This window comes from Phoxinus phoxinus (assembly GCF_949152265.1).
Source record: "Phoxinus phoxinus genome assembly, chromosome: 19".
Taxonomy (NCBI): Eukaryota; Metazoa; Chordata; class Actinopteri; order Cypriniformes; family Leuciscidae; genus Phoxinus; species Phoxinus phoxinus.
In genome coordinates, this window is record NC_136894.1 from 7,513,614 (window position 1) to 7,538,249 (window position 24,636).

Genomic DNA, 24,636 nt, shown 5'->3' on the forward strand with positions numbered 1-24,636 from the left:
TACCTGCACTGTAAAAACTCATTTTTTTTATTTATCACAACTTTTTATCTTCTGTCAAATCAACTTAGTTAATGAATGTGATTCAGATAGCATGACATTTTGAGTTTCTATTTATTAAACCAATCTCCTTTGTTGTATTAACTAAAAATTGTAAACTCAAAACCAGGTAACTTACTTTTTTTAAGTTAAACTAACAAATTTTTTTTTACAAAGATTCATGGTGCCATGCTCTACTGGTTGAGCTACAGGAAAAGGTGCTCATGAAGCATGTAACATAATATTATACAAATTAAATTAAATGTTGAGTAAGAACTCATAGTAAAATAGCCACTCTTTATAATGAAAAAATAATATTTATCAAAAGATAAAAATAAAAACATTCAGAAATATAAATAAAAACGTAATTTGGCAATGGCATAGTGATTTATTATTTTAAACTTTATAATGAAATAGGCAGTAATATAAAAAAAATCGAAAGTAGGCTAAACATAAAAAAATCAAATAGATATTCATAAATATAAAAAGTGATTTGCCATGATCCTTTATGTATGATCCAAAATGTATGGTTACACCCACAAGGTCACCTAGGACATTTTTTTTGTTGTTAAATGTGTGAGCCCCCTCTCCCCTCGGCTCAATTTGTAGGCTACACCATAGAAAACCCACTCATCACAGGGCCTGGGACAACATTCCCGGCTGTATCCCCTGACAATGGCTCTGGTCTCATTTCTAGTCATTAAATCAAAGCATTTCTCAAAAATTATATAAGAGTTTTTAAAAACCATATGACACATACACGGAGGTAACATTTCCAAGAATTTGACATACATTATATATTCTATTTTTTTAATATATATATATATATATATATACGGTATATATATTACAAAACCTTGGGTATCTTTATTTGTCATTGACTCAGATACTTTAGTTGATTGAGAATTTTAGCAAAAAATAAAATAATAAAAATAATTATATTCATTTATACAGTTGCAATTTATATATATATATATATATAGATAGATAGAAATATCTTAGATCTCAGAGTAGCCATAGCTCCTCTTGCAAGCCTTTCATAAATGACGTGATTAGTTTGGAAAGGGGAGCACATCTTGCACTGACCTCACTTGTATTGATGAGTTCAGCTCGTGTGAAGTAATGTGACGGACAGGAACCTACTCCAGCCCCCATGGGTCCTATTCCTTCCAGCTGATCACAGAGGAATGCACATCAGAGAGGTCTGGCCCAGCCAAATGCAATGTCCAATACTGACCAGGACCAGTTTTAATAGTACTGTGACTGAAAAGAGATTTCGATCCGCCTGCCACTTTTCCTTCCCATCATCATTGTTGAAGTGAGTCAGCGATGTTTACCTGATCTCCAAAAGCATCTGCATCATCTCTTTTACTTTCATTTTATTGCAGTGTACATGTTCTCACAAATCCTGCCTTATTTTGGACTCATGTTCTCGTATATATAGTAGTATGTTGACCTGAATAGCCCTGTGGGTGATGAATTATACATCTTATTGAGTTTCTTACATGCTTCTGCTTTTGTCGTGACCTTATTTCTGTTTCCTTTTTTACCCTGCCACCCCTCATATCCCTCCTCCCAGCCCCCTGGCGAGATGTCTTCCTCGGATGAGGAGAGCCTGAGCGAACGTTCGTGTGTGAGCGAGCGTTCGTTCCGCAGCGAGAGGTCTGGAGGCTCTCTCTCGCCCTGTGCCCAAAGCACAGCCGGGCCCAAAGGGGACACTCTGCCATGGAACCTATCGAAACATGAGAGACGCAAGCGCAAGAGCCAGGACTCAGTGCTGGACCCTGCGGAGAGAGCGGTTGTGCGAGTCGCAGGTAAGAGATTTGACTGTGAAACTGAGAAATGTTTGTTCAGAATGAGTTATTCAGTATTTAAAGGGATAGTTCACCCTAAAATGGAAATCCACTCTTTTGTTCCAAAACAGTATGATTTTGGTTCTTCTGAGGAACACAAAGGAATATATTTTGAATAATATTGTGTTTTGTCCATATAATGAAAGTGAATGGGGTCCAAAACAACATTGGACCCCATTGACTTTCATTATGGACAAAAAACACTGATATTTTTTTTTTATGATATCCCTTTAAACACAATAATGCAGTCACTTTAAATCTAATGTAGAAATTAGACTTACTTATTGAGCAAATGGGCGTTGTTTTGTGTGTCCTAAGTCATATGATTCGATACAAAGCAATCTGGCAACTGACTAAAGTTGGAAAGGAAGACATGCAGTGGTTTTTAGATATACATTAGTGTTCAGCATTGATGCATGCAGCTGCATGTGGATCAAGCTCTGTGAAATAAACTGTCATTTGGCTCGAGTGAGAGAAGAGAGGCCAAATGTTGGGAGCCAAACTGTTTTGAGACCCTTTTTAGTCACGCTGGCTGTTGCTCTAGCTTTTCCTGCTGATTTCATTACTCCTGACAGACTGTGTCTGTGTTTCTAACCAGTTGCTGGATACAATGAGAAAACTCGCTAAAGTGAAAGAGATTTAGTTTTGTGACTGGGTATATACATGCGATCAAAACTGTGAGAAAACGCTAGTCACTGTTTACAAGGTTTCTAAAACGGATATAAGGATATCCAAGGCACATCTGGAATGCTGTGCAGACTGTCACGCTACGGCCTCAACAGAGTTTTCTCTGCCAATCCTAACCTCACATTTTTATGACCATGTGTCGGACTTGTGTCCCTCCAGATCCACCTCTGTCAGACATGATCTGTGTTTGTTCCATCAACGTTTGGGTCTTTTTTTTTTTGGTTTGAGATTCTTGGTTGTTGTTATAGGAGAATGATGGCTGAAATTGTCTAAGCTTTATGAATTTTTACATAATTGTAAGCTTAAAATACATAAGACTTGACAGCAATATATAAGGGTGAAATATATAAGCAAAAATATCTGGGTGAAACAGCTGTCATGATATTATAAAGAAGTAAGAACTTGATTAAAATAATGAAATTCTTGAAAAGAAAACTAAAACTTTCTGAGAAAAAAATGATCTTGTATAACAAAACTGCTTGTCAATATTTTAACATATATCTTATCTTATAATATCTTAAAATATTAGAAAATTTGAACTTTTTTATAAAAAGCTAAGTTAGTTCAGGGAATATACAGTATATATATATATACATAGATTAGTGCTGTCAAATCGATTATCGTGATTAATCGTATCCAACATAAAAAATCTGTTTACATTATATACTGTATGTGTGTGTATATATATATATATATATATATATATATATATATATATATATATATATATATATATATATATATCTGTGTGTGTATATACATGTACACATAAATATATGTATGTATAAATATATGTGTGTGTACTTTTATGTTAGATGAGATTAACTGATTAATCGATTTGACAGCACTAATATATATACTGTATATATATATATATATATATATATATATATATATATATACAGTATATAGTTGTGAAGCTTTAGCCAGATAAATGTAAGAACAATAAAGGACTGATGTATCAAATCTGTATGCTTTAGATGTTTATTAGTATCTCAGACACTTAGTATGGAGATAGAGAGGTGTCTAGGGGCCTTCCCGTGTCCATTACAATCACTACTTTTCAGGCAGCTCAAAGGGTGACTCAGCCTGAATCCCTCAGTTCCCTTGTTGCCATGGGTTACCTGTTTCCTTTTCCAGTCCCCCTTTAGTTTCCATGGCTATGAAGTAGGAGGGAAAGGGCGAAAGCCCGAAAAACAAATAGTGAAGTACAGTTAGCGAGATCGTTTGAATTTCAATTTGAGTTTGAGAAAAAAGAGAGAGTCGTTATGTGGAGCTTGGTTGAACTAAATGACCGGGAGACTTGAATTGGAATTTGGAAAATGAAAAGAAGATGAAGACAAGAGTTGTGTGGAAGGAAGGGGCAAACAAGGGACAAAGTTCAAACAGGAGGTTAAAGGGGAAGAGTCTTGATGGCGTATTAAAGGGACGAGGTTCTAGAGACAATGAGCATGGAGGGAATAACTGGAAGGAAAGCGGGTGTGTGTGATTTACAGCACTTCACTCTTGGAATGCCATGCTGCAAAACAGTTATGACAGTTGCCTAGAAAACATAGAAAGTTTCCAAACACAAACAGCTCTATGCACACAGATCTCAGCTCTATCCACCTTTCATTTTGTGTGTGCGTGCAGGTGAAGTTCGAACCCAAGCTGCAATCCAAAGGCAATAAATTGGCTATCACAGCGACTGACGACAAATACTTTTGAGTCTGGGTGGCCGTTTACTGTTGTAAGTGATGTCTGAATCAACACAAACCCAAGAAAGAGGATAAGAGGGTGATGGAGCCATAACTTCACACAGTTTAAATGTGGCATGACGTGCAGTCACAATGGAAAAACACTTCTAGAGCTTCCAGTCAAGGTTTATTGTTTTTGCCCACCTACAGAGCACGAAAAGAAACAAAATGTGTTTTTTTTTCCATTGGAAAGACAGTGATGCATGTTTCATCTTTTCAGATTTATAATACATTTTCCATAATCTAATGCGATAAGTTAATAACAAAACAAATACGTTTAATCTTCAGCAAGTCTCAAAATGTAAAGTAGCATTTATAACATGATAACGTTTTGTTTTATTTTGAATTTATTTAGACAAAGTAATACGGAAATTTTACTGACCCTTTATCGGTTATCAGCCACAACATGACAATAATAATTAGTTTATTAGTAATGTTCAGAATTGTATCGGTGCATCCCTATGAAAGTTTGCTTTTTGCCATTGTTTTAGCTTTTATGAGCCTCCTAAATCAGAGCAGTGAACTCCATTATTGTTGCATATTGCGTAAGGTTAGCTGTTTGGCTGAGACACATTTATGTGGTTAAATGTAAAAGGTGCAAGTCAAATTGCAATCCGATCGATCAAGCGCTTTAAATGACTAAGCATAAATAGCAAATAGGCCCTTAAGAGCTTTTAAATGTAGACTAACTGTAAATGCCATACATGTAAAATGATACCCTCTTATTCAGAGCTAGATGAGAAAAATATCTTATTTATATACAAATCTGTTAACTGTTCCACTGTCAATGAAGCAAATTGCATGAGACATAATCTAATCATAATCTAAATTTAAGTTGAAGTTTTATCTTCTTCCACAGGCATTTAATTAGTCTAAACTATGTTTTATCTGGTATCTTTGTATTTAAAGTTTCTCTTTTTCTCTTTCTTATCTATCTTAGACTTTTACTCTGTAAAGCACAGTTGTCAACTCTGTGTTTATTTGTGCTATATAAATAAGGAAGGAAGGAATAAAGAAAGAAAGAAAGAAAGAAAGAAAGAAAGAAAATCCACAATAATGGTGAGCCTAAAAATACTGTGCTTTTAAAAATATTTTTTGTGATAATTCCACCTGCAAGCAATGAAAAGAAGAATGACATAACCGTTATTTTAAAAGCAAAAATAGATTTTTAATGAATTTTTATATATAGATTTTTAAGCTCCTTTCTTTTCCCGGAGCTGTGTAATGTGCCTCAGTAGTGTGTGTGTTTAGGGACACATTGGGCCAACAGCAATATCTGCTGTCAGGCTATCAGTTGTTAGACACTCTGTGGGGTCATGTGTGCCTTCCAGGTCTCACACGCAATGTTGTTTGTGTGCAAGTGTGTGTATCTTTGCTGTATTATTAGTAGAGGATTATGAAGAACTATTGCTCAGTATGAATGGATGTTTCAACACACTTTTTCAAAGCATTTGGACCTAAACTTTCAGGTCGCCCAAGGGAGGTTTGGCTAGTAGGAAACTTCACGAACTTACATGGATCTACATCTGTTCTCAATATATGGGATCCCAGCACATGCAAAGGAAATAGGTCAGATGATGTTTACAACAGTAGCTTGAGAATGAGATAAAAGCATGCTGTCAAATTGACTTTCTTTTTATGGTGAGCTAATTGACTGAGGGGATTGACGTCAAATAAATGTCCTAAGCAATTTGATTTATTCAGGGACAAGACTATGTTTAAAGCAAATAGTAAAAGTAAATATTCATGATTTATTCATTGTTCAACACATCAAATGGGGTTATTGTAAAAAAAGATAACTTGATAATAGTGTTTCTAAAATGATTAAACGGGCAATAAATTCAGAATTTCGTCAGTTCTTGGATCAACATTCTTGGCCTGGGTGGTTAAGGTTTGGTCTAAGGGGGTCTTGTCTTGATGTGGGTCTTGGAAAGTCTTGAAATGACTCTTTGCAGCAGTTAGGTAGCAGTGCACTAGACTAGATGATCGTGTGGGCAAAAGCCTATCCACTGATACTTGAGTACTGGGACAAAAACAGGCTACAAAAAAAAATGTCTATATGAAAGGAAGTATTTTGGATATTTTGTTCAGAGGTTGACCTATTTCTGGATTTCCAGCTTTTTCCATTGATAATGTGATTTTCTTTGCCCACCACTCAATATACAGTATTTATGTACATTTAAAATGTAAAAGCACTATCAGATGTACAAATAATGCGGCAAAACATATTATAAACATTGACAAATCTAGCATTCCTTTGAATTGAGACCACAGATTTTCAGCTCCATCTATTGGTATCATCACAGAAAGTCTTATGGTATTGACAAAATAACCATATTTTGCATATCACACATATTCAATTCAGTAGACAATTTATTTTCTGGTGTTTGCTCAATACTAGGATCTTCTTAAGCGTGTGTCACAAGGCTGCCTTTGATTTTGCCTGATTTTATAGATGGTTTCATAAGTATCTGACCGTGTTTATAAAATGTAGAGACACAGCTTTGACCATTTATAAAAAGTGCATCTTTAAAATTGTTGTAAGGACATAGTCATTTCTTTAGTAGTTCCGCAATAGTAGTTTATTTGTTTCCCATAAGTTTATAAGCAGGTGGTTTAGTTTTAGGGGTAGTGAGCGATGCACCTCTCGGCTTTAACCGGTCGGGGGCGACAAAACCCAAGAATGAGACCCAATAACATCAGCCATTGTAACCATGAATTTCCTGCACTGGATGTGCCTGGCGTGGCTGTGGAAGGAAGGGAGGGATGGATGGAGGAGGAAAACGCAGGCACTGCGGGAAGAATAGAGAAACCTGAACCCCATTCGTACTGGGGAAAATAGAGGGAGGAGTGAGACACACGCCGTGTGATTATTATAGAAGCGGCCATTACATTAAGAAGCACGGATGGGGAAAAAAAACATAATAAAGCTGCTACCGGCGAGTCAAGAGCGCATCGGCAAAGGAATATAAGAAGTACCGTCCGGATACCGTTTCATTGAGGCTGCATATCTGCTTTCGGAAGGAGCCGAACGGACCGCCCACCGCACACAGACACACACATACTTGAGAAGCGCACACATATAAACCCAATCACCGGCCCGCACGCGCTACAATGGACTTTAAATACGATAACCGCTGGGATTCTGATCTAAACCAATGAAATATGGGTTTATTTAGTAGTACAATTAGATTTAAACCTTTTCCGGCGTTTACCCGTAATATATGATAAGGGATATTTACTCTAAAGATAGATATTTACGCATTTTTATTGATCTAATCTTGTTTTGACCGCACATTTAGGAACCGCCGGTCCAGAGTAACGTTAACGTTAGCTTTGTTTCACTAGATTTATTTAATTCGCCGTGTTTACGAACACCAAATATAATATAATACACGTTAGAAACATACTGAAACGTGAATAAGTCGGTATCCACTGTGGATATTTACCGCAAAACGGACTTGACAGCTGTTGTCGGACGACCGGGTTCCACCGTCCTGGATTACTCCATCAGCGGGCCGCTGTGAGTCGGCCAGCGGGAGTGAGAGACGCTATGGCCGGCTTCATCCCGGGCTTACTCCCGGTGAATCACTCTCAGGAGAAGGAGTTCGCGAAGGCGTATGAGGATGTGCTGGAGAGATATAAAGGTAAATGACTTGCTAAAGCTCCGGTTTGTTGTGTTGTTTGCTTTGTGAAAAGTATAATGCGACTGTTCTAGCTGTTATGTTGAGCTTTATATTTGCTATTTGTTGTCAGTTGTCCAAGGACACTGGAGGTGGATGGTGGGTCTCTTTTCCCATGGGTTTGTAAAAGGGCAGATGACATCAAGTGATTCTGTGTAGTGTTAGGCTATTCAGTGTTGTGAATTAGCAATATTATAAGTTATAAATTAAGAATTAAAAATATATAGTTTTTTCTAGGGTCCACACTAAATGGTAATTTAATTTAAACACATTTTCTGTCCAGTTGTCCAAGGGTATCCAGTATTCCAGTGCTGCCAGTGCTTGTCCATTTTTTCACACTGCTGTCAGAGCTTGTTTAATAGTGTCCCAGCTTGTCTTCTATTCTAGTCCACTGCTGTCTGAGCTTGTCATTTAGTATTTGTGATGACTTGAGTTTGTCCTGTATTCATCTACTGCAGGGGTTCCCAAACTTTTTTTGTCAACTGAAACCCTTAAACGTAAACATTTACTTGAAGTATCTGCGACTAAGTTGATAATTCAATAATTTAACAACTCATTCAAACGTTCATGATTCTCTGATGTCAGTTGATCACACTGGGATTTTAGGAATCCAATCAAAATGAATTATCATAATAATAATAATAAGAAGAATAATGATCTATATTATTATTAGCCTATATTTTTTTTTAAAATTGCTTGTACTGCAAAATAAAATAAAGTATGAAAATTACAATACTAAAATAAATTATTATTTTAAATAACATCTGGCATACATGTTCTCAAAGGCACATAAATCTAACAGCACATTCACACCATTTCACTGCATTTACTGTGAACTGAGCAGCTCTTGAGATGCTGAAAACACTGGGCCATGTGTGTAAATGATCAGTGTTGTGCTTCACTCTGAAACACACCAGACTATATCTAATTAAATCACAGTCTCTGATTTGATAATCACACTAAGCTGTATCGCAATTTCAGTTTATTTTGATTAAATTATTAATTGCGCAGCCCCATTGACTTATTTCCTCATGAACCTGTCTGGTTGTCCACTGCTGTCTGAGCTTCTTCAGTGGCCCACTGCAGTCTGAGCATGTCCAGTTGTCCAGAATCAGTCAAGGATGGTGCTCAGATGGACAGCCGTGGACCCCTGAGGGCCTCAGAGGGGCTGCTGCTGTGTACATCTAATGACAGTGTTTCTGTGAAATATGAATACCTCAAATTGACCGTGATGGAAATATAAGGGAGTGATGCCAGTTGACTCGGAGAGCATCTGTGATGCAGCCTTGATGAATAGGGCCAATCAATTATTGATTATTGTAATGAAATGCGATCCATGGGGCCTTTGGGACAGGGGCCTAAGATAGCACCATGAGTTTTATTTTATAGACTGTGATCTTAGTGGATTCTTTGTAAATGATCATCTGTAAAAAAAACAAAAACAAAGATTTTTGCTTATCTTTGTGAAAAGGTTTTGATATCAAAGCAAGTAATTTTTCTGTGCTATTTAGAAACACAACCATTATCCATTAGAGACAATACAAAATCACCTCTAATAATGCCTTATGAAAATGGAAGCTCAGTTGATGTACTAATGCATCCAGCCTCTCCCCTCACACTGTATATCTATTCAAATGAATGTTTGTTCAAATAAATGTATTTCGTTTGACTGACGTTTCGAGAGGCTAAAGAACAAGGCTAACATGAGCGAGAGTGCTGGCCTCCACAGAGCGCGTGATAAATCGAGCTTAATTAATTGCATGCATTACACCCACATTACCCAACAGAAATGTTCAAAGTGGTTACCAAGGGAGTTGTTTTATTTTGATGAATGAAAGACTCTGATAAAGGCCAGCAAGATCTAAACTTATGCAACCCTCAACTTCCTTCTTGTATTCTATTTATGCCTCTCGTTTATTCTTATTCTTTATGTATTGACACAGGCAGCCTTCCTCTTTTCTTCCCAGGCTAGCTTTGCCAAAGGTCAATAGATTTAGCTTTATATGCCCCACTGGCATTCAATTGGATGTTTATGTCACCGTATCCGTGTGACGTTTACTTTTTTTTACCGAACAATGTTTAAATGGACAGTTAGGCCTATTATTATTTTATTTATTAAATACTTTATGTACACTACCAGTCAAACAATTAGACATACTTGACCTAGGCCTATACATGATAATACAAACTTTTGTTTGTAAAAGCGTAAGATGCTTAAATAGTTTTGTTAATATAGCTATAAAAGGGGTCCATGACTAAATTTCTTTTCTAAACTATTTCAATTTAAAATTATTATTAGGATATTAGGACAAATATAAATTGGGTCTATGACTAACTTTTTCATCAATATTTAAAATGTGATTTCATATTTTTTTGTGTGAACTGTGAATGGATAAACTGGAAGGAAGCAGCAAACAAGTGTCCACGCCCAGCATACACTAGAAAAAGCGTCCCAGGATGCACTTCATGACATTGGTCGAGAGTGAACTCAAATGCAGAAGTGTTAAGATGGAAGTTTTTTTTTTGTTCACTACATTATTTTTCTTATTTTAAAATGTGGAAAATATTAATAATAATGAGTAGGTGTGTCCAGACCCGTGCCTGGTTGTGTACATGTCTTCAAGTATCACATGATGTTTTCAGAGCTTGAGGCTTTCTTCGGTGTCAATATCATTTCAGTAGTATCATCAAACTTCCCCCATGTTTGCAGTGAAACAGGAGCGGAACACTTATACAAATGTGTGTATATTACTGGATGGTTGTATAAAGCTTTCAGCTGCGTCACTTGTGGCAGTTTCATGAAGAATAGGAGGGGAAATGTAAGAAATGTGAATTTGGTGGCTTGTTGAAGGTGTCACTTGAAGCTGAAATCTGATTCGTATACATGATACAGGGATTGAATAATTCAGGGGCCTCTGTATGCGAGTGCACGTTTGTTTGTTTATAAGAGGGCGGTGGTTATTTGGACCATATAAGTTTTGAGCATAAGTTGTTTTCCGTATGTGTTGTTAACTGAAAACAATAGCAGGATATGGAAGATCGACTGGTTTCCAGAATGAGACCGAACCATGAGTCAGATGAAAACAGACTCGCTCAGGAAGCACAGTGATATACAAACCACAGCAGGATTGCAAATGACTGAAATGGACACAGCCCTGGTGCCGAACGATGGTCAGATGTCACTCCGTGTCTAAACCGGACTCGACCGTTGTCGCTCGCACCAGCTAGAAGCTGTCCGCACTGACTGGACGCTTCAAAACGACCGTTGCAAATTCATTTGTACTTCGTATCAGAAGTTGCACGAGCGCTTGGAGTACTTCAGAAATTCAATGGAGCACTAGTTTACTGTCTGGAATTTATCGTTTCGCATCGCGCCATATCCAGTGTAGACCGCATCAATGATTGATTATAATATTTGCTTTTGTCGCGTAGTCACGCTGCTCACATCTGAGACACGGTGTACAGTTGACATCCTGGAGACATGCAAGGAGAAATATTAAATAGTCAGTTCACGCCAGACCAGAACTGATTTGCAAGATTATACACAAGTAAAATCCTTCATGAGATGCATAGGAAACAGGCTCTTTTATGTCCAATATAGAAGCTTGTCACTGAAGATTTTATGCCATATCCGGCTTTGACTTATGTCCCCCACTCATTGTATTTGCCTCACTCAGTTTTACTGGCCTTTGGCCTATTCACCCTGTGCTGCCTGATCCCAGTGACCCTAAACATACACAAACACTGGCTTCACAAAGTGTGTTTGTGTGTGTCCGTTTCCTCTAGTGAGCCAGAGGAAGTGTCAGTTTGGAAGGAAGCCTCTTTTAGCTGTCTCGTCAGTTTCTTTGTTTGTGCTGTAAATACCGTAAAGAGGTTCCAGCAGTTTTTTGTTAGAATACTTTTCATGTTACTTTGATTATGTTTTTTTATTATTATTTTGACTAGTAACTACTGTAGTCAGGCCTGCAAACCTCTAACTTTAGAGATGAAAGTTGAGACAGATTTTTTCTTCTATAATGTGACATGCCTCCCTCATAAAATGGATTATCTAAAAAGAAAAGTGACAAGTCTGTTGTTTCACCGGAAGACTGAGTTATGACATTTTGATGAATAATTACGAGGTCAAAGAAAGAAACGCATGGATGAATTGATCCCGCTAAGGTCAATAACATGCATTTAGAAAACAGATAGTGTGAAATTTATTTCATGCCGACTTGATATGTAAGGTTGTAACGATCATCCTCGATCATCATGCATTACTTTTGCTACGGATGTTGTGCTACAATTTTTCTAAGATATTTTCACCAAAAACCCCAAAACGAAATAATTAATTGATTAGAAATAATGCGATATGATTTGATTCTTTCAGACAGAAAGTCCCCAAAACAAGAGTTTGCCTATTGAACCTTCAACCATTTGCTGGTTTGGAGGGTAAATGTGAGCTTGAGGCGGTGCACGGAGGCAGACAAATAATCGAGGATGGATCGTTACAACTGTATTTTTCCACGTGGCCTAGTTTCCCCTCAATCCTTGTCATTCTCCCTCTCACGGTAGACTGCGGTGACCATGAGAACATGCAGCCTCGGCCTTGACTTCTGTCTTTCCCCTCCCTCCCTCTCTCCCTCATTCTTTCTCTCTTATTTCCTCTCCTACTGCAACGCTGCAGGATTTCCCTCCTTGCACTTCCTGTTTGGGCACATTCTGCACGGCACCTGACCGTGTCAGTGGGGGAAAAGCCTTCAGAGGCCGATCCTCTTCGGTTCAGGATGTTCTGTGACATGGTGGAGGCGTTCTGAATGCTCATTTGACATCCTTCCTTTGTAGCAGATCTTTGTCCAGAGTACAAATGGAATATTAGTGTCTAACATCTATGTAAGAAATAATGTTCTGAAAAGGTTATGCTCATTCAAAAGATATTCTAGCTATGTTTGGAATGGAAAACTAGTATGCTGTTTGGTTGAGTGCAGTTTATGAAACAGAACTAAAGGATAATAAATGTTTCAAATATCATTTGGCAACATTGTTGCCAGTTAACAGCAAAAAAGCAAGTGTCTTTAATTTATCATCATAGAAATACATTTTAATACTGAGAGATAGAATGGCTGGCTGAGTCTCTTCTTACTGTGAAATTTCTTAAATTTTGGCAGAACTGATCAAATAATGAAAGAAAAAGTTACATGAAAAAAATTGCCATGCTCTATTTTTAATCCATAAGTAAAACATTGTAACGCAAAGTGTTTTTAATGGTACTTTGAAACACGGTTTTTATGAACTATCTGGGTTACAGTTGTTTCTCTCAGTAAAGCAGGCATGCAATTCATGAAAATTCACATAATCTATTTTGTAAATGTATTATGCATAGCTCTTTCTTCATCCATGCATGTTACTCTCACTTTTTGTTTTAAATCATTTTGACCTAGTCATTTAAATTAAAATACAGTAAAATCAAATAACTCAACGTCTGAAAGAAAAACTTTAAACACTCATCACATCAGTCTCCTGGTATGTTTTCACCCCCCACTCTTTTCACTGCACTTCTAAGCGCTCTTATAGGATTCTTTACCGTGGACATGTTTCTAGTCACACAGTGAGAAAAGAAATCCTGTATAGAAACAAAGATGCATCAAGATGTGTCGATTTATCATCCCAGCCCTCTGAATCGTGAGGTGCCTAGAGATTTCCACCCCTAGGAAAAACTAATTATTCAGTAAATTATTGAAAATGTTTGGTTAATGCGACCTCTGAGTGGGTCGTCCATGTATTTTCTGCATACAGAAAACACAAAACAGCACAAGTAGTACTGGCCTATTTTGAACATACCCTTTATCTCTTTCCTGTGTTTTCTTATTTCTTTCTCCTTGCTATAGTCTGGTCATCTATTTAAGCTCTTTGTCCTGTTAGTGCATTAGCAAGTCGACTGCCCCATTCTGTGGGCCTGTGAAGGGCTGTTGTGTAATCCTCAGCTGACTTTAAAGAATACCTTTAACTCCTGCTGTGACTTACTTTTGCACCGTATTCACACAAACTTTTTGCAGAACTGTGTATGACATGATTCCTCTTTACATAATGTCTCTAGCCCTTTTTACCCTGACCTCCTGCTGGGGTCGAGTTGGCTGTGAAGAGCAGCGCTGGTGGGCTCTCTGAGCTTTCAAGACAGTCACTGATGATTCTCAGTGGCAGCGAGTTCAGATATGAGGCTGTAGCCACTGTTCTCTTGTTCTGGACTCCACCAGACACACACACATTGCTGTGTTTTACCTCAGGGGTTGCTGCCAAAAAGAAAAACCGGGTGAATGAGTAGAAGATGAAGAGCTGTTTTTGAACAAAGGTGCAGTAAAGATGGCCAAATAGAAAGACTGAGATCATGAATTAATCGTGAAGGTTGTGTTAAAAGCATGAGGCCACTGTGGCTTGGCGAGACATGGATTTATGATAGATTGACAGAGAAAGCCTGCTCTTTTTTCCCTTCTGCACACAAAGCAGATGACATGCATGCTTTGTGAAATTACACACACAGTGTGAAATCATCCTACCCGGAATATTTCCTGCTGTGCTGTTTTTGTCCAAATGCAGCACTTTATTTTTTTGTGAAGATTTATGTCTCTAATAGACAAGTCCCATGCTCCATTTGAAGAGTTTTCTATATTCCTCTTATTTTTTCTTGTATTGTCTGGACAAAATACAAATAGCTCCGATAGTAAATTCTGATTACACTATCCGCTTAAGTCAAGTCGTAGGGAATACTGTTTCTGGGTCCAAGCATTCATTTGTTTCTGAGAATACCATCTCAACAGCCATTAGCACTATTTATTCATATCACACTTTTAAGCTAAAAACATTGTAGTGAGTGTACACAGTCTCTGAGCTCATAGCGACATGGACACCTATATTTGAAAGATTTATAAAAGATGAATCACTGTCTGACCAACTGAGATTTTGCTAATGAGATAAAAGTTAGTATCATGAATTTCCGGTAGTATGACAGCACACTGTGAGTGTATTGGCACGGTTTGTTGTTTGCTTTTGGTATCTAGAGTGCTTGAACCCTGAAACGGCGACACGTGACGTCAAACTTAACAAACGGATAGCATGCAATATTATCTCGGACCTGTCAATTAATATGGTAAATTGAAAGTGAATCTGTTTTTAATGAATAATTGACAAAATTCATTAAAATAAATATCTTCTCATGTGTCATGCGACACTGAAAACCTTGCAGCTTCTTTAGCCTAATTGAAGGTCATATAATTTTGTCCTCTACCTATTGGTGAAATGTCTTTTCACTATTTGAATTTTTATTATTTTTAACGTTTTGTGCTCATGATGAGAGTTGATTTATATATCTGTTTTTAGTAGTTTATTACTTAGAGCAAAATATTGAAATGGTCCATACATTTCATAAGAGGAGTCCCATTCTCATTCTCAGTCCCAAGATGTGCCATACGTGTAGGTGTCTGTTTTTTTAAATAAATAATAATAATAGCCTGATAAAACATCTGATCAAACCTTTTTATATTCATATCCAGTTGGGAGAAATATATTATTATTATTATTATTATTTTAATATTGGTGAAAATTGAGTGTTTTTCTTTAACAAAGTACATGGCAGGTACACAACGGAAATGTATAACTGTTCCAAAAAAAATATTTTCCACTGGGAAGGAAATATAGAGACTGGATCTCTTGGAAGTTTAATTGAATACCCCTGGTCTAGTGTGACTGTTCATTGACTGTAAAGCAGACATAAGCTGTTAAAATGAGATTACGTGACCTTTCCTTATCCTCTTCTTCTTCTTCGGGTGCTGGGAAGCACCTGTGTAAGTGTGTGCAAGAACATTCACATCACTCATCTTCCCCTGCTCTTGAAAAGAGTGTGTGCATGTGTGTGTGTTTTAAGGACAGTCAATACAGAATAGTTCCAGTTATTTTAACTCTGTCCGCCGTCCTCACATTCCCGCCATCTCTTCAGGAAGGGTGGAAGTATGCGAGTGCTGATTACTCTTAGAAATCCTGTTTATCTTCAGAGTAGCAGATTTGTTTCATGCTCATTAATAAAGTTCAGTTTTGAGTTTAAAAGGCTTGACGTGTGGTCTCAATGATTTTTATTACTTTTAATCAGCAGGGATTTATTAAATATATCAAAACTGACAATAAAGTTAAATAAAAACTTTATATTATCAAAAAATCTTGAAAAAGCATCAAGGTTTCCTCAAAAATATTAAGAAGCACAACGGTTACAACATTGATAATAATAAGAAATGTTTCTTATGCAGCAAATAAGCATTAGAATGATTTGTGACGGATCATGTAACACTGAAGAGACTGCTGAAAATTCAGCTTTGCCATCACAGGAATCAATTTCATTTTTAAATTGTTATTTTATTTCTAATAATATTTCTACAGTTTTACTGAATTTTTGGTCAAATATATGCAGCCTTACTGAGAATAAAAGACTTGCAAGTTGCAAGGTAGTGAAACCAATTTGGGTCCCCACATTTTTAATACGATCAAGATAACATGTTTTTTAATAAGCAACAATTGTGATTAAAGTACATTTTTGTTTTGTTTTGGATTATTTAGATTCAGTTAAAATGTGTGGTTAAAAATGCTGGTTCTTATGCTATTGCTAACATGGCATCATGGTGCATTCACGTTTGTGTATTTATCAGATGCTTTTATCCAAAGCGACTTACAAAAGAGAAAGGAATATCATGGTTTATCGGCAATATCATGGTTCATTGAAATACCTTTGAGCTCCATGGTACATCATGGAATATGGTAATCATTCAATATTCAACTCTTGTGAAGAATTATGATTTCCAGGGTTCACAGCTGAGCTTAACAGGATGAATGTTTTGATGCTCTGAAAGCCGGCGCATGACTCTCAGCTGAGAGCTGCAGTGGGAATGTTGCCCACAGATTGTGTGGCATCTGATCCTTTGGCCACACCAATGAATGCTCGGACTGTCTCACAACAGGGTGTGGGCCTAAGAGAGCTTTATACCCCTATTAGATTACAAAGAGTTTCCACACAGGTGAGTATTTTAAGCTTTAAAATCACCTTATTGATTCCAAAGGGAATTCTAAAGTGGAAATGCTGAATGCGGTTTATAGAGGACAGTTCCCTCCATGCAATATTTACATAAAATATTGCACATATATATTTGTATCATAATAAAAGCATCCTCATCTCAATGTATTATGTATTCATGATTAACCTTTTATCATACTGTTACACAGGACAGTCTTGTAATACTGTAAATGAACAGTTGATGGTCCAGAGAGACAATGAGAGGGTATTTGCCTGAAAGCAGAGAGATTTGCCATTCAAATCAGTCCTGCTGCTAATCTCTGTACCCGGATATGTCTTGCAGTCAGACTTCCTGCAGGGGCAGCCCTAAACTCACTCATACACTTACTGCACATAATTATTGCCATATATTAGAAATTAGACCAGCACTTCCCCATCTCGCACAGTGGACCGACCCATTTTGACTAAATTCCCTGGTGAAGAGCTTCTCTGAGTACTTCCTCCTTTTTGTGCCTTTTTTGTGTGAGGTTCACAGAATCTGCTGCCAGGGACCCAACACATTCGATCAGACCTGTGACGTGAAGAAACCTGACAAGAACATGTCCGGCTCATATTTCAGTCATTATTAATATCCAAACAATATGGAAAATAATTTCTGTTTGGTGACATGTGGCACTAAATTAACCCCCCCCCCCCCTTTTTTTTCTTTTCTTTAAATATTTTTTTACTTTTATTCTGCAAGGATGCATGTAATGATCAAAAGTGACAGTAAAGACATTTATGATGTTACAAAATATTTTGTAACAATGCTGAAAAGAAATGCTGTTCTTTTTAACTTTCTATTCATCAAGGAATCCTGAAAAAAATGTATCACAGTTTTCGTAAAGATATTAAGGTGCACAACTCTATTCAACATTGATAATATTAATAATAAGAAGAAATGTTTAGAATATTATGATTTCTGACTGATCATGTGACACTAAAGACGAGTAATGGCTACTGACATTTTTGTTTTGCAATTACAAGAATAAATTAAAAATGTTTAAAATAGAAATATTTCACAATATTATTATATATTTTTATAAAATAAATGGTGACCATAAGAGACTTCACTCAAAACCTTTAAAAAAATCATACCGACCCCAACATTTTTTCAGTAGCATACAGAAGTTGGAAAAGGCTAAATAAACACTTGAGCAAGTTAGATAAGTCACTGTCTCTCGTATTGTGGCAGGCAGACACATACTGTGCAGTTCTTCACTGTAATCCAGGCATTACATCACTCAAGTTCTTACTGAATGACCCCTTACAGTGCAGCTGTTTGAGTTTTCTCTGCAGTGTGTTAGGGACACTGCAAAAGACGGGACATGATGTGGGATGTCAGAGATTCCTTCTTTTCTTTACCTTTATCAGAGCTAGGAACCAAGAAACTCCAGTGTAATCTCATCCTCTCACACTTTTTCAGTGGCTCTGATTAGTAGGTCATTAGTTACGGGAAGTTGTAATCTGTTTTGGCTAGAGCTGTGTTAACAAGATTTACTCCTTATTGACGTGGCTAAAATTATCCGTTTGTGAGACGAGAGGTAACATGCCATTTTAGCCTCGTCTCAGTCATTGCTGATCTTGGTTTAGTTGTTTTGTTTCAGTGAAGACTAATAGAATTTGGTTACAGTGTTTTGAAGTTCCTGAATTCTTTTGTTTATTAGATTAGGTGTTCCTAACCTCCTCCTCTGTCTTTACAAGCGCTTCTGTCAAAATAAGAGGTGGCAGAGTGCACGGGCGCTTGGTGAAATAAACAGAATAATACATGACCATTCCCTGATGTCTGCACCATATCCAGCTGTTCACATTCAGATGTTTTTGTCAAAAACGCCACTTTTGAACACAAGTGAATGTGAATGCTATTTTAAAATGCAAACATCTTTACATTTGTCAAAAGATTAGGCCGTATTAATTCTAATTTGAATGTCAAAATTGAGGAAAATGTGTGTGTGAAGCTTGGCTACATTAAGGAAAAGAGAAGGCCAATGTCTTCGATTGTGTTCTCACACAATGGAAATCTATTATGTCAGCGAAAGTGAAAATGTATACTCAGCAGAAATGCTAGCATTGCTTCCCTGAAATGCTTCCCAGTTATATAATGTGTGTAGTTTGGATTAAGCAAACACATTGTGGTTTAATTAAGTTATGTCTAATCTCTCGGCAGATTCTGCAGAGAGATTGATGACTCTTGTTGAGGTGTAAACTGTTATCACTCTCTCTGTTTGGATTGGTTTTTGTTAATGTGTTTTGCGTGCCGGGGTCAGTCAGCCCTTCTGGTGAAGGATGACCCACTCCATCTGTCTGGGGTCAGGTGGGTGTTTATGGTAATTTGCTCACCCGTTGAGTTAAGGGCATCCGGAGCTATTTCAAATGCCAGCCTTGTACCACCATGCAGGAGGAAAACAGTCTATTCATACCAAATCAAAAAAAATGTTTTGCTTAATTTTGGGATCTGTAAAATTGTTTTTATTATTTATTTATTTTTGTTGAAAGCAATAGTTTTATTCAGCAAGGATGCATTTATTTGATCAACTGAGACAGTAAAGACTTACAATGTTACAAAAGATTTGTTTAAAACAAATGCTGGTCTTTTGAACTTTCTATTCGTCAAAGAATCCTGGAAAAAAATGTATCATGGCTTCCACAAAAATATTAAACGGCACAAACTTTTTTCAACATTAATGATAATAAAAAATGCACCAAAAAGCACCAAATCAGTATTAGATTGATTTCTGAAGGGTCATGTGACACTGAAGACTGGAGTAATGGCTGCTGAAATTCAGCCATATTTTTACTACATTTATTACACTTATTTAGCATTTTAAATATCATTTCCGTGATCATTTTTAAACTAAAGGATTTGATTATCCTTTTTTTTGAAGGCTTTGTTTTTTGTTTTGTTTGAACTGGATAGGCTATGTCTGTTTTGTTGTTGTTTTTTCTCTCTCTTTGTTTTTCCAGAGAGAATTTTTCTATTCACCATCAAACTCTGTGTGAATAGTTTTGACTTAAACATTTGTATGGTCGCATAGGATTTAGTGTGAACTTGTTTACAGTGTTTGGCGTTAAAAAAAAGAGGATTTATAGAGGAAAAATGTTTTGTGTGATTAAGATGGTTGGCTACTTGAGCATTATCTACAAAGACAGTCTGAATAAATCTATCAGAGTCTGGATTGAGATTTTAAAGGTTTTGAATATTTACTGTATTGACTACTTAATTGACTGAATGTGACTTTTAATGGATGCAGAAACTTTGAAACATTCTCAATCACGAGTGACAGGAGATAGCAAGATAGCAAGAGGAAATGATTATGACTAAAGTAAATCAACTGGAGGGCTGTGAGAAACACTATGAAGATGCACCTCAGTTACTTTTCCTGTAGCATGTGTGTGCATGTGACACAGCGAGTGGGCTGTTAATGATATGTGATGTGCTGGAGAGGGATGTTAATGGAGGTGTCTAAAAACAGCCCTGCACACTGTATATTTGCCCTCCAGCCGAAGGAGTGGGAGTTGAGGAGTGGTCAGGTGACACAGCAGCAGGCCGATAGAAAATGAAGTGGGGCTGGAGCTGCATTCCTAAAATAACAGCGAGTTCTGGGAGCTGACGGGAAGGAGGAAGTTGCTGCTACATGGTCCCGTTCCTGCTTGGGCCAGTATAAAACAGTCATTTGTTTTGGGACACACACATCACATAGTTTGTTATAATAATAACATCTGGTTCTGGTATTAGTTAGCCTATCTTTGCTGAGTTTCAAACTTTAGCAAGCTTATCTAGACAGCGTTTCACAGGCAAGTTTCGAGTTTAGCTGACTCAAAACATACCTCCATTGCTCAAAAATGATCAATAGGTTTTGAAACATAGCTCTCTCATAGGTACCACCTGGCTACATTCAGACATTTTTTGCCCTTATGATGCCTTACTGTTTCCACTAATATGTGCACTTTTTTTCTTTATTGGATTATGTGATAACTTACCATTCATATTCAAGCAACAGCAATGTCAAATGCTTGTCTTCAGTCAGAAAAATACTTTTTTTGTAAGCACTTTAGACCCTGCTGACAAAATCACTTCTCCACTGATGAAGCTGTTTTATGGAGCCCATCCAATTCAGAGTCTCCTCATCACTCCGTCCCACTTTCAGCCCTCGACCTTTCCCTACTGCTCTATCAGAGCCAGCTCAGTTCTGCTTCACTGCCTCTGCTAATAAACACGTCTCGAAAGGACCTCAGATTTAGCAGCCTGCATGAAATCTATGGACCGAAAATGGATGGTAATGTTTTATGATGTGATTGTTTTATAATAAGCAGAATGTATTTGGTTAATCTTTCTCTCTCTCTCTCTCTCGCTCTTTTTTCTTTTCTTTTGGAAATGGGCTTCTGTGATGACTATGTGAAGGGTCTTTTTGGATATCCGATATTAGTGATTCTAATATACTTGATAAATATCTAAACCATTTTGAACAAGTTTCCTCAATATATGAGCTCATGTTGTTCAAGTTGCCTAAGTTTTTAAGAGTTTAAGTGTACACTAATGGATGCGACTGTTCAAAAGCTTCAGGTTGGTACGATTTTTTTTTTAAGTCCCTTATGCTGACCAAATCTGCATTTATTTGATTGAAAATACAGTAAATAAAACGCAAGTATTGTAAAATATTATTAGAATGTAAAATAAAATAAGTCGTCCATTACTCCAGTCGTCAGTGTCACATGATCCGTCAGAAATCATTCTAATATGCTGATTTGGTGCTCAAGAACCATTTATTATTGTTATCTTAATATTTTTGTGGAAAACTAAACTCACAGAAAAACATAACCATGTTACCATGTTGATTTCGTATGAATTCGTACAATGTGAATCGTACAAAAACAAATCTGACCTCAAATTCTTTAATGTTGGAGCACATTATTATTAGTATTATTATAATATTGTTTTGGTAATTTCTGCTTTGTTATTGATACCATCCTCCTCACAGCACAAACACATCACAGGCAGAGGCAGCCCATCGCAGGTCTTTCCAAGTCTACAGTCTATTTTTATAAGGAGGTTTTAAAATATTCACAAACTAGTCTGTAGATGCAGCGTGTCTGACCGTTGGCTAAGTGTACGAATCCTAAATGAAGATATTCGTACTTATTCTGAGTCTTCTCTATGAATCAGACAATCCTGGGAATTGTACATAGTTAAATTTTTTTTTCACAATAAGGAAAACTATTCCTGTAAATTGAGAAAATTTCCTATCTTTGAGATAAATTATCATATAGTTATATGTTCCACCTCTAGGATGTGTGTGATGTGTCGGAGTATGTATTTTCATGTCTTGACGTGCTGTAGGCTATATGGGTAGTGGACTGACTGCATACCCGAGACAGACGCCCACAACATCTGCCCCTGCCTTAAGTGCACCTGGATGGGCTGCTGTCCTACAGCATGATGGGGTACACTCATCTATGCACATTTTCAGCATAGCTCCCATTTAGATCACAAGGAAATGAAAGGAGAAAGTACAGACGTTGCTTTGAGCGTTTTGCCACTCCCTCCAACACACCTTTATCAGCCGCCTATGGTTGAGACTTGTGTTTTACTAGGTAAACTGAGTAAAATTGCTGTCTTTATTGTATAAACATAGATTAATGAGGTTTAATTCATATTGACTTAGGTGACAGATAAGAAGATTGATGGCACTATCTGGGGAGAGATGGGCAAAGCCCCTTGTTGATCTTTGACCTCTTGCACATTGATGCTAGAGATCTGTCTGTGTGTGTGTGTGTGTGTGGGTTTCTCATGGGCCACTGTGCTTGTATGGAACTAGTGCTACTAGGCTACATATCTAATGACCGTCCACAGATGCCCTAGTCTTTAATTTAATCTGCCCCTCCTTTCCATGTCTCTCTAATGGAGTGTTCTCAGATTTACTCTCCATTTCCTCCACACCTTATCATGTTATGTCCATGTGCCTGCTCATCTGATGATGTTTTACCACAGAGCATTCCCTTTGGTTTGCAGTGTTTGACACTTAAGGCTCATATCTGGATAATCTCCCATTCTTTATTTGCAGCTTTCATAATTTCTTAATTTGCAGTGCTGCTGCCTGCACTTGCCCTAATTAATATAATAACTTGCGGTTGCCAAAAAGTTTATTTATCAGTTGTGTGCCAATTTTCCTTACCAAGGAATCATTATGTTGGATTAAAATTAGGGAAAACAGGCCAATGTTAAGGGATGTGATGTAAGGAATGTAAGCTGTTCCTTATTCCCCAGGGCTAGTCATTTCCCTTATGATGTGAAATTACCAGATGATCACTTGCCATTTATTTGCTGTGTTCTACAACATAGTATTAAATCTTAGTGCCTAACTCCGACTCATCCACATAGTTTTGGTCATGGGTGATACCTCAACTCACGCAGCATGTTTACCTAATAAGCAGAGATTGTCTTTTATTTCCAATAAATCAGTCCGCACTAACAAATGTCAACAAACACCAAATTACTAATTGAGGTAGCAGGTTTTACAAGGCACAACTCACATTTTTTTAAACATCTGAAAATGACTTTTCTTTCCCTTTGTGGCTCCAGAGTTATGTCGGGATGATTTGAGAATTTTATTTTTTTTATTCAGAATAATATCCAATATGCCAGGGGTATATATTAAGATAATTAAAATGAGTTGATTTGGGTTTTTTCAAGTACTTGATGACACTGTGCCTTCATCAGTGCTAGACAAACAGGCTAAGAAGGTTTTTGATTTGGGAATTGTGTGGGTTATATAGTGCAACAGTTGATGTTCAGGAAGTAAAAATCACATTAATTTTCTCCATGGGAATAACTTATAAGCTATTAAAACAGACATTCTAGACATGACCTACAAGGTTGTTAATTGAATATGTATGCTCTTGTTGAAGCCGTCGGTTAACTTTTTATTTGTTTTTTGTTTTTTTTAATATAAATAATCATGTTTATAAGCAAATTCCTGGTGCAAAAAAAAAATGTATTACCCATGGTTCTGCAAAAATATCTCCACCAATCAGAGAATTGAAACAAGCCACCCACTCTCATGAAACTCGGTGCTCCTGTGCTCTCAACCTATAAATATTATGTACATAATCAACCATTTTATATCTGCCCATTGATTTCATTGGATTGTCATTAGCAGTGCCTCATGGAACTAGTTCCGTAATTTTGTACCTTTTAGTTTTTTTGTCTGGTTTTCAAATACTTTTTTGCTTCAAAATAAAGTTTATAATATTGTGATTTGCCTTGTAGCTGGTCGGTTTGTTTCCTTTTAGAAAATGGTAAAATACTTCTGGAACCAAGGCAGCTAAAAAAGTGGGCTGACAAGCACATCTCTTTTCTGTCTCCTGTGCTTTAAGAAACACCAAACCATTTTAAGACAAGCTGGATCTATGTGGCCTGTCCTGCCTCTGTATGTTGTGGATGGCTGATTCAGAGTCTGGGGGTCTTGATGCAGTTACTCTTGTTGGTGGAAGTGTAGACCAGTTCCACATCATTACATTACAGCACTGCAGATCACCTTAAACCACCCTTAAATCAATACAGAGAGTGAGGG

General features: G+C 37.0%; 1 protein-coding gene across 3 annotated transcripts in view; it reads left to right on the top strand.

Moving 5' to 3' along the window:
* Positions 1–1,615: 1,615 nt before the first annotated feature.
* Positions 1,616–24,636, top strand: part of macf1a (microtubule actin crosslinking factor 1a) — a 174,024-nt gene continuing 151,003 nt past the window's right edge. The window contains exon 1 of one of the 3 annotated variants that reach the window (XM_079590323.1): positions 1,616–1,850. In XM_079590323.1, coding sequence (XP_079446449.1) covers positions 1,628–1,850 — 223 coding nt within the window. In that variant the 5' untranslated portion in view covers positions 1,616–1,627. Of the gene's footprint in view, positions 1,851–7,361; positions 7,960–24,636 lie in introns of those variants that run through there. The other 2 variants (XM_079590326.1, XM_079590324.1) reach the window with 2 other exon arrangements.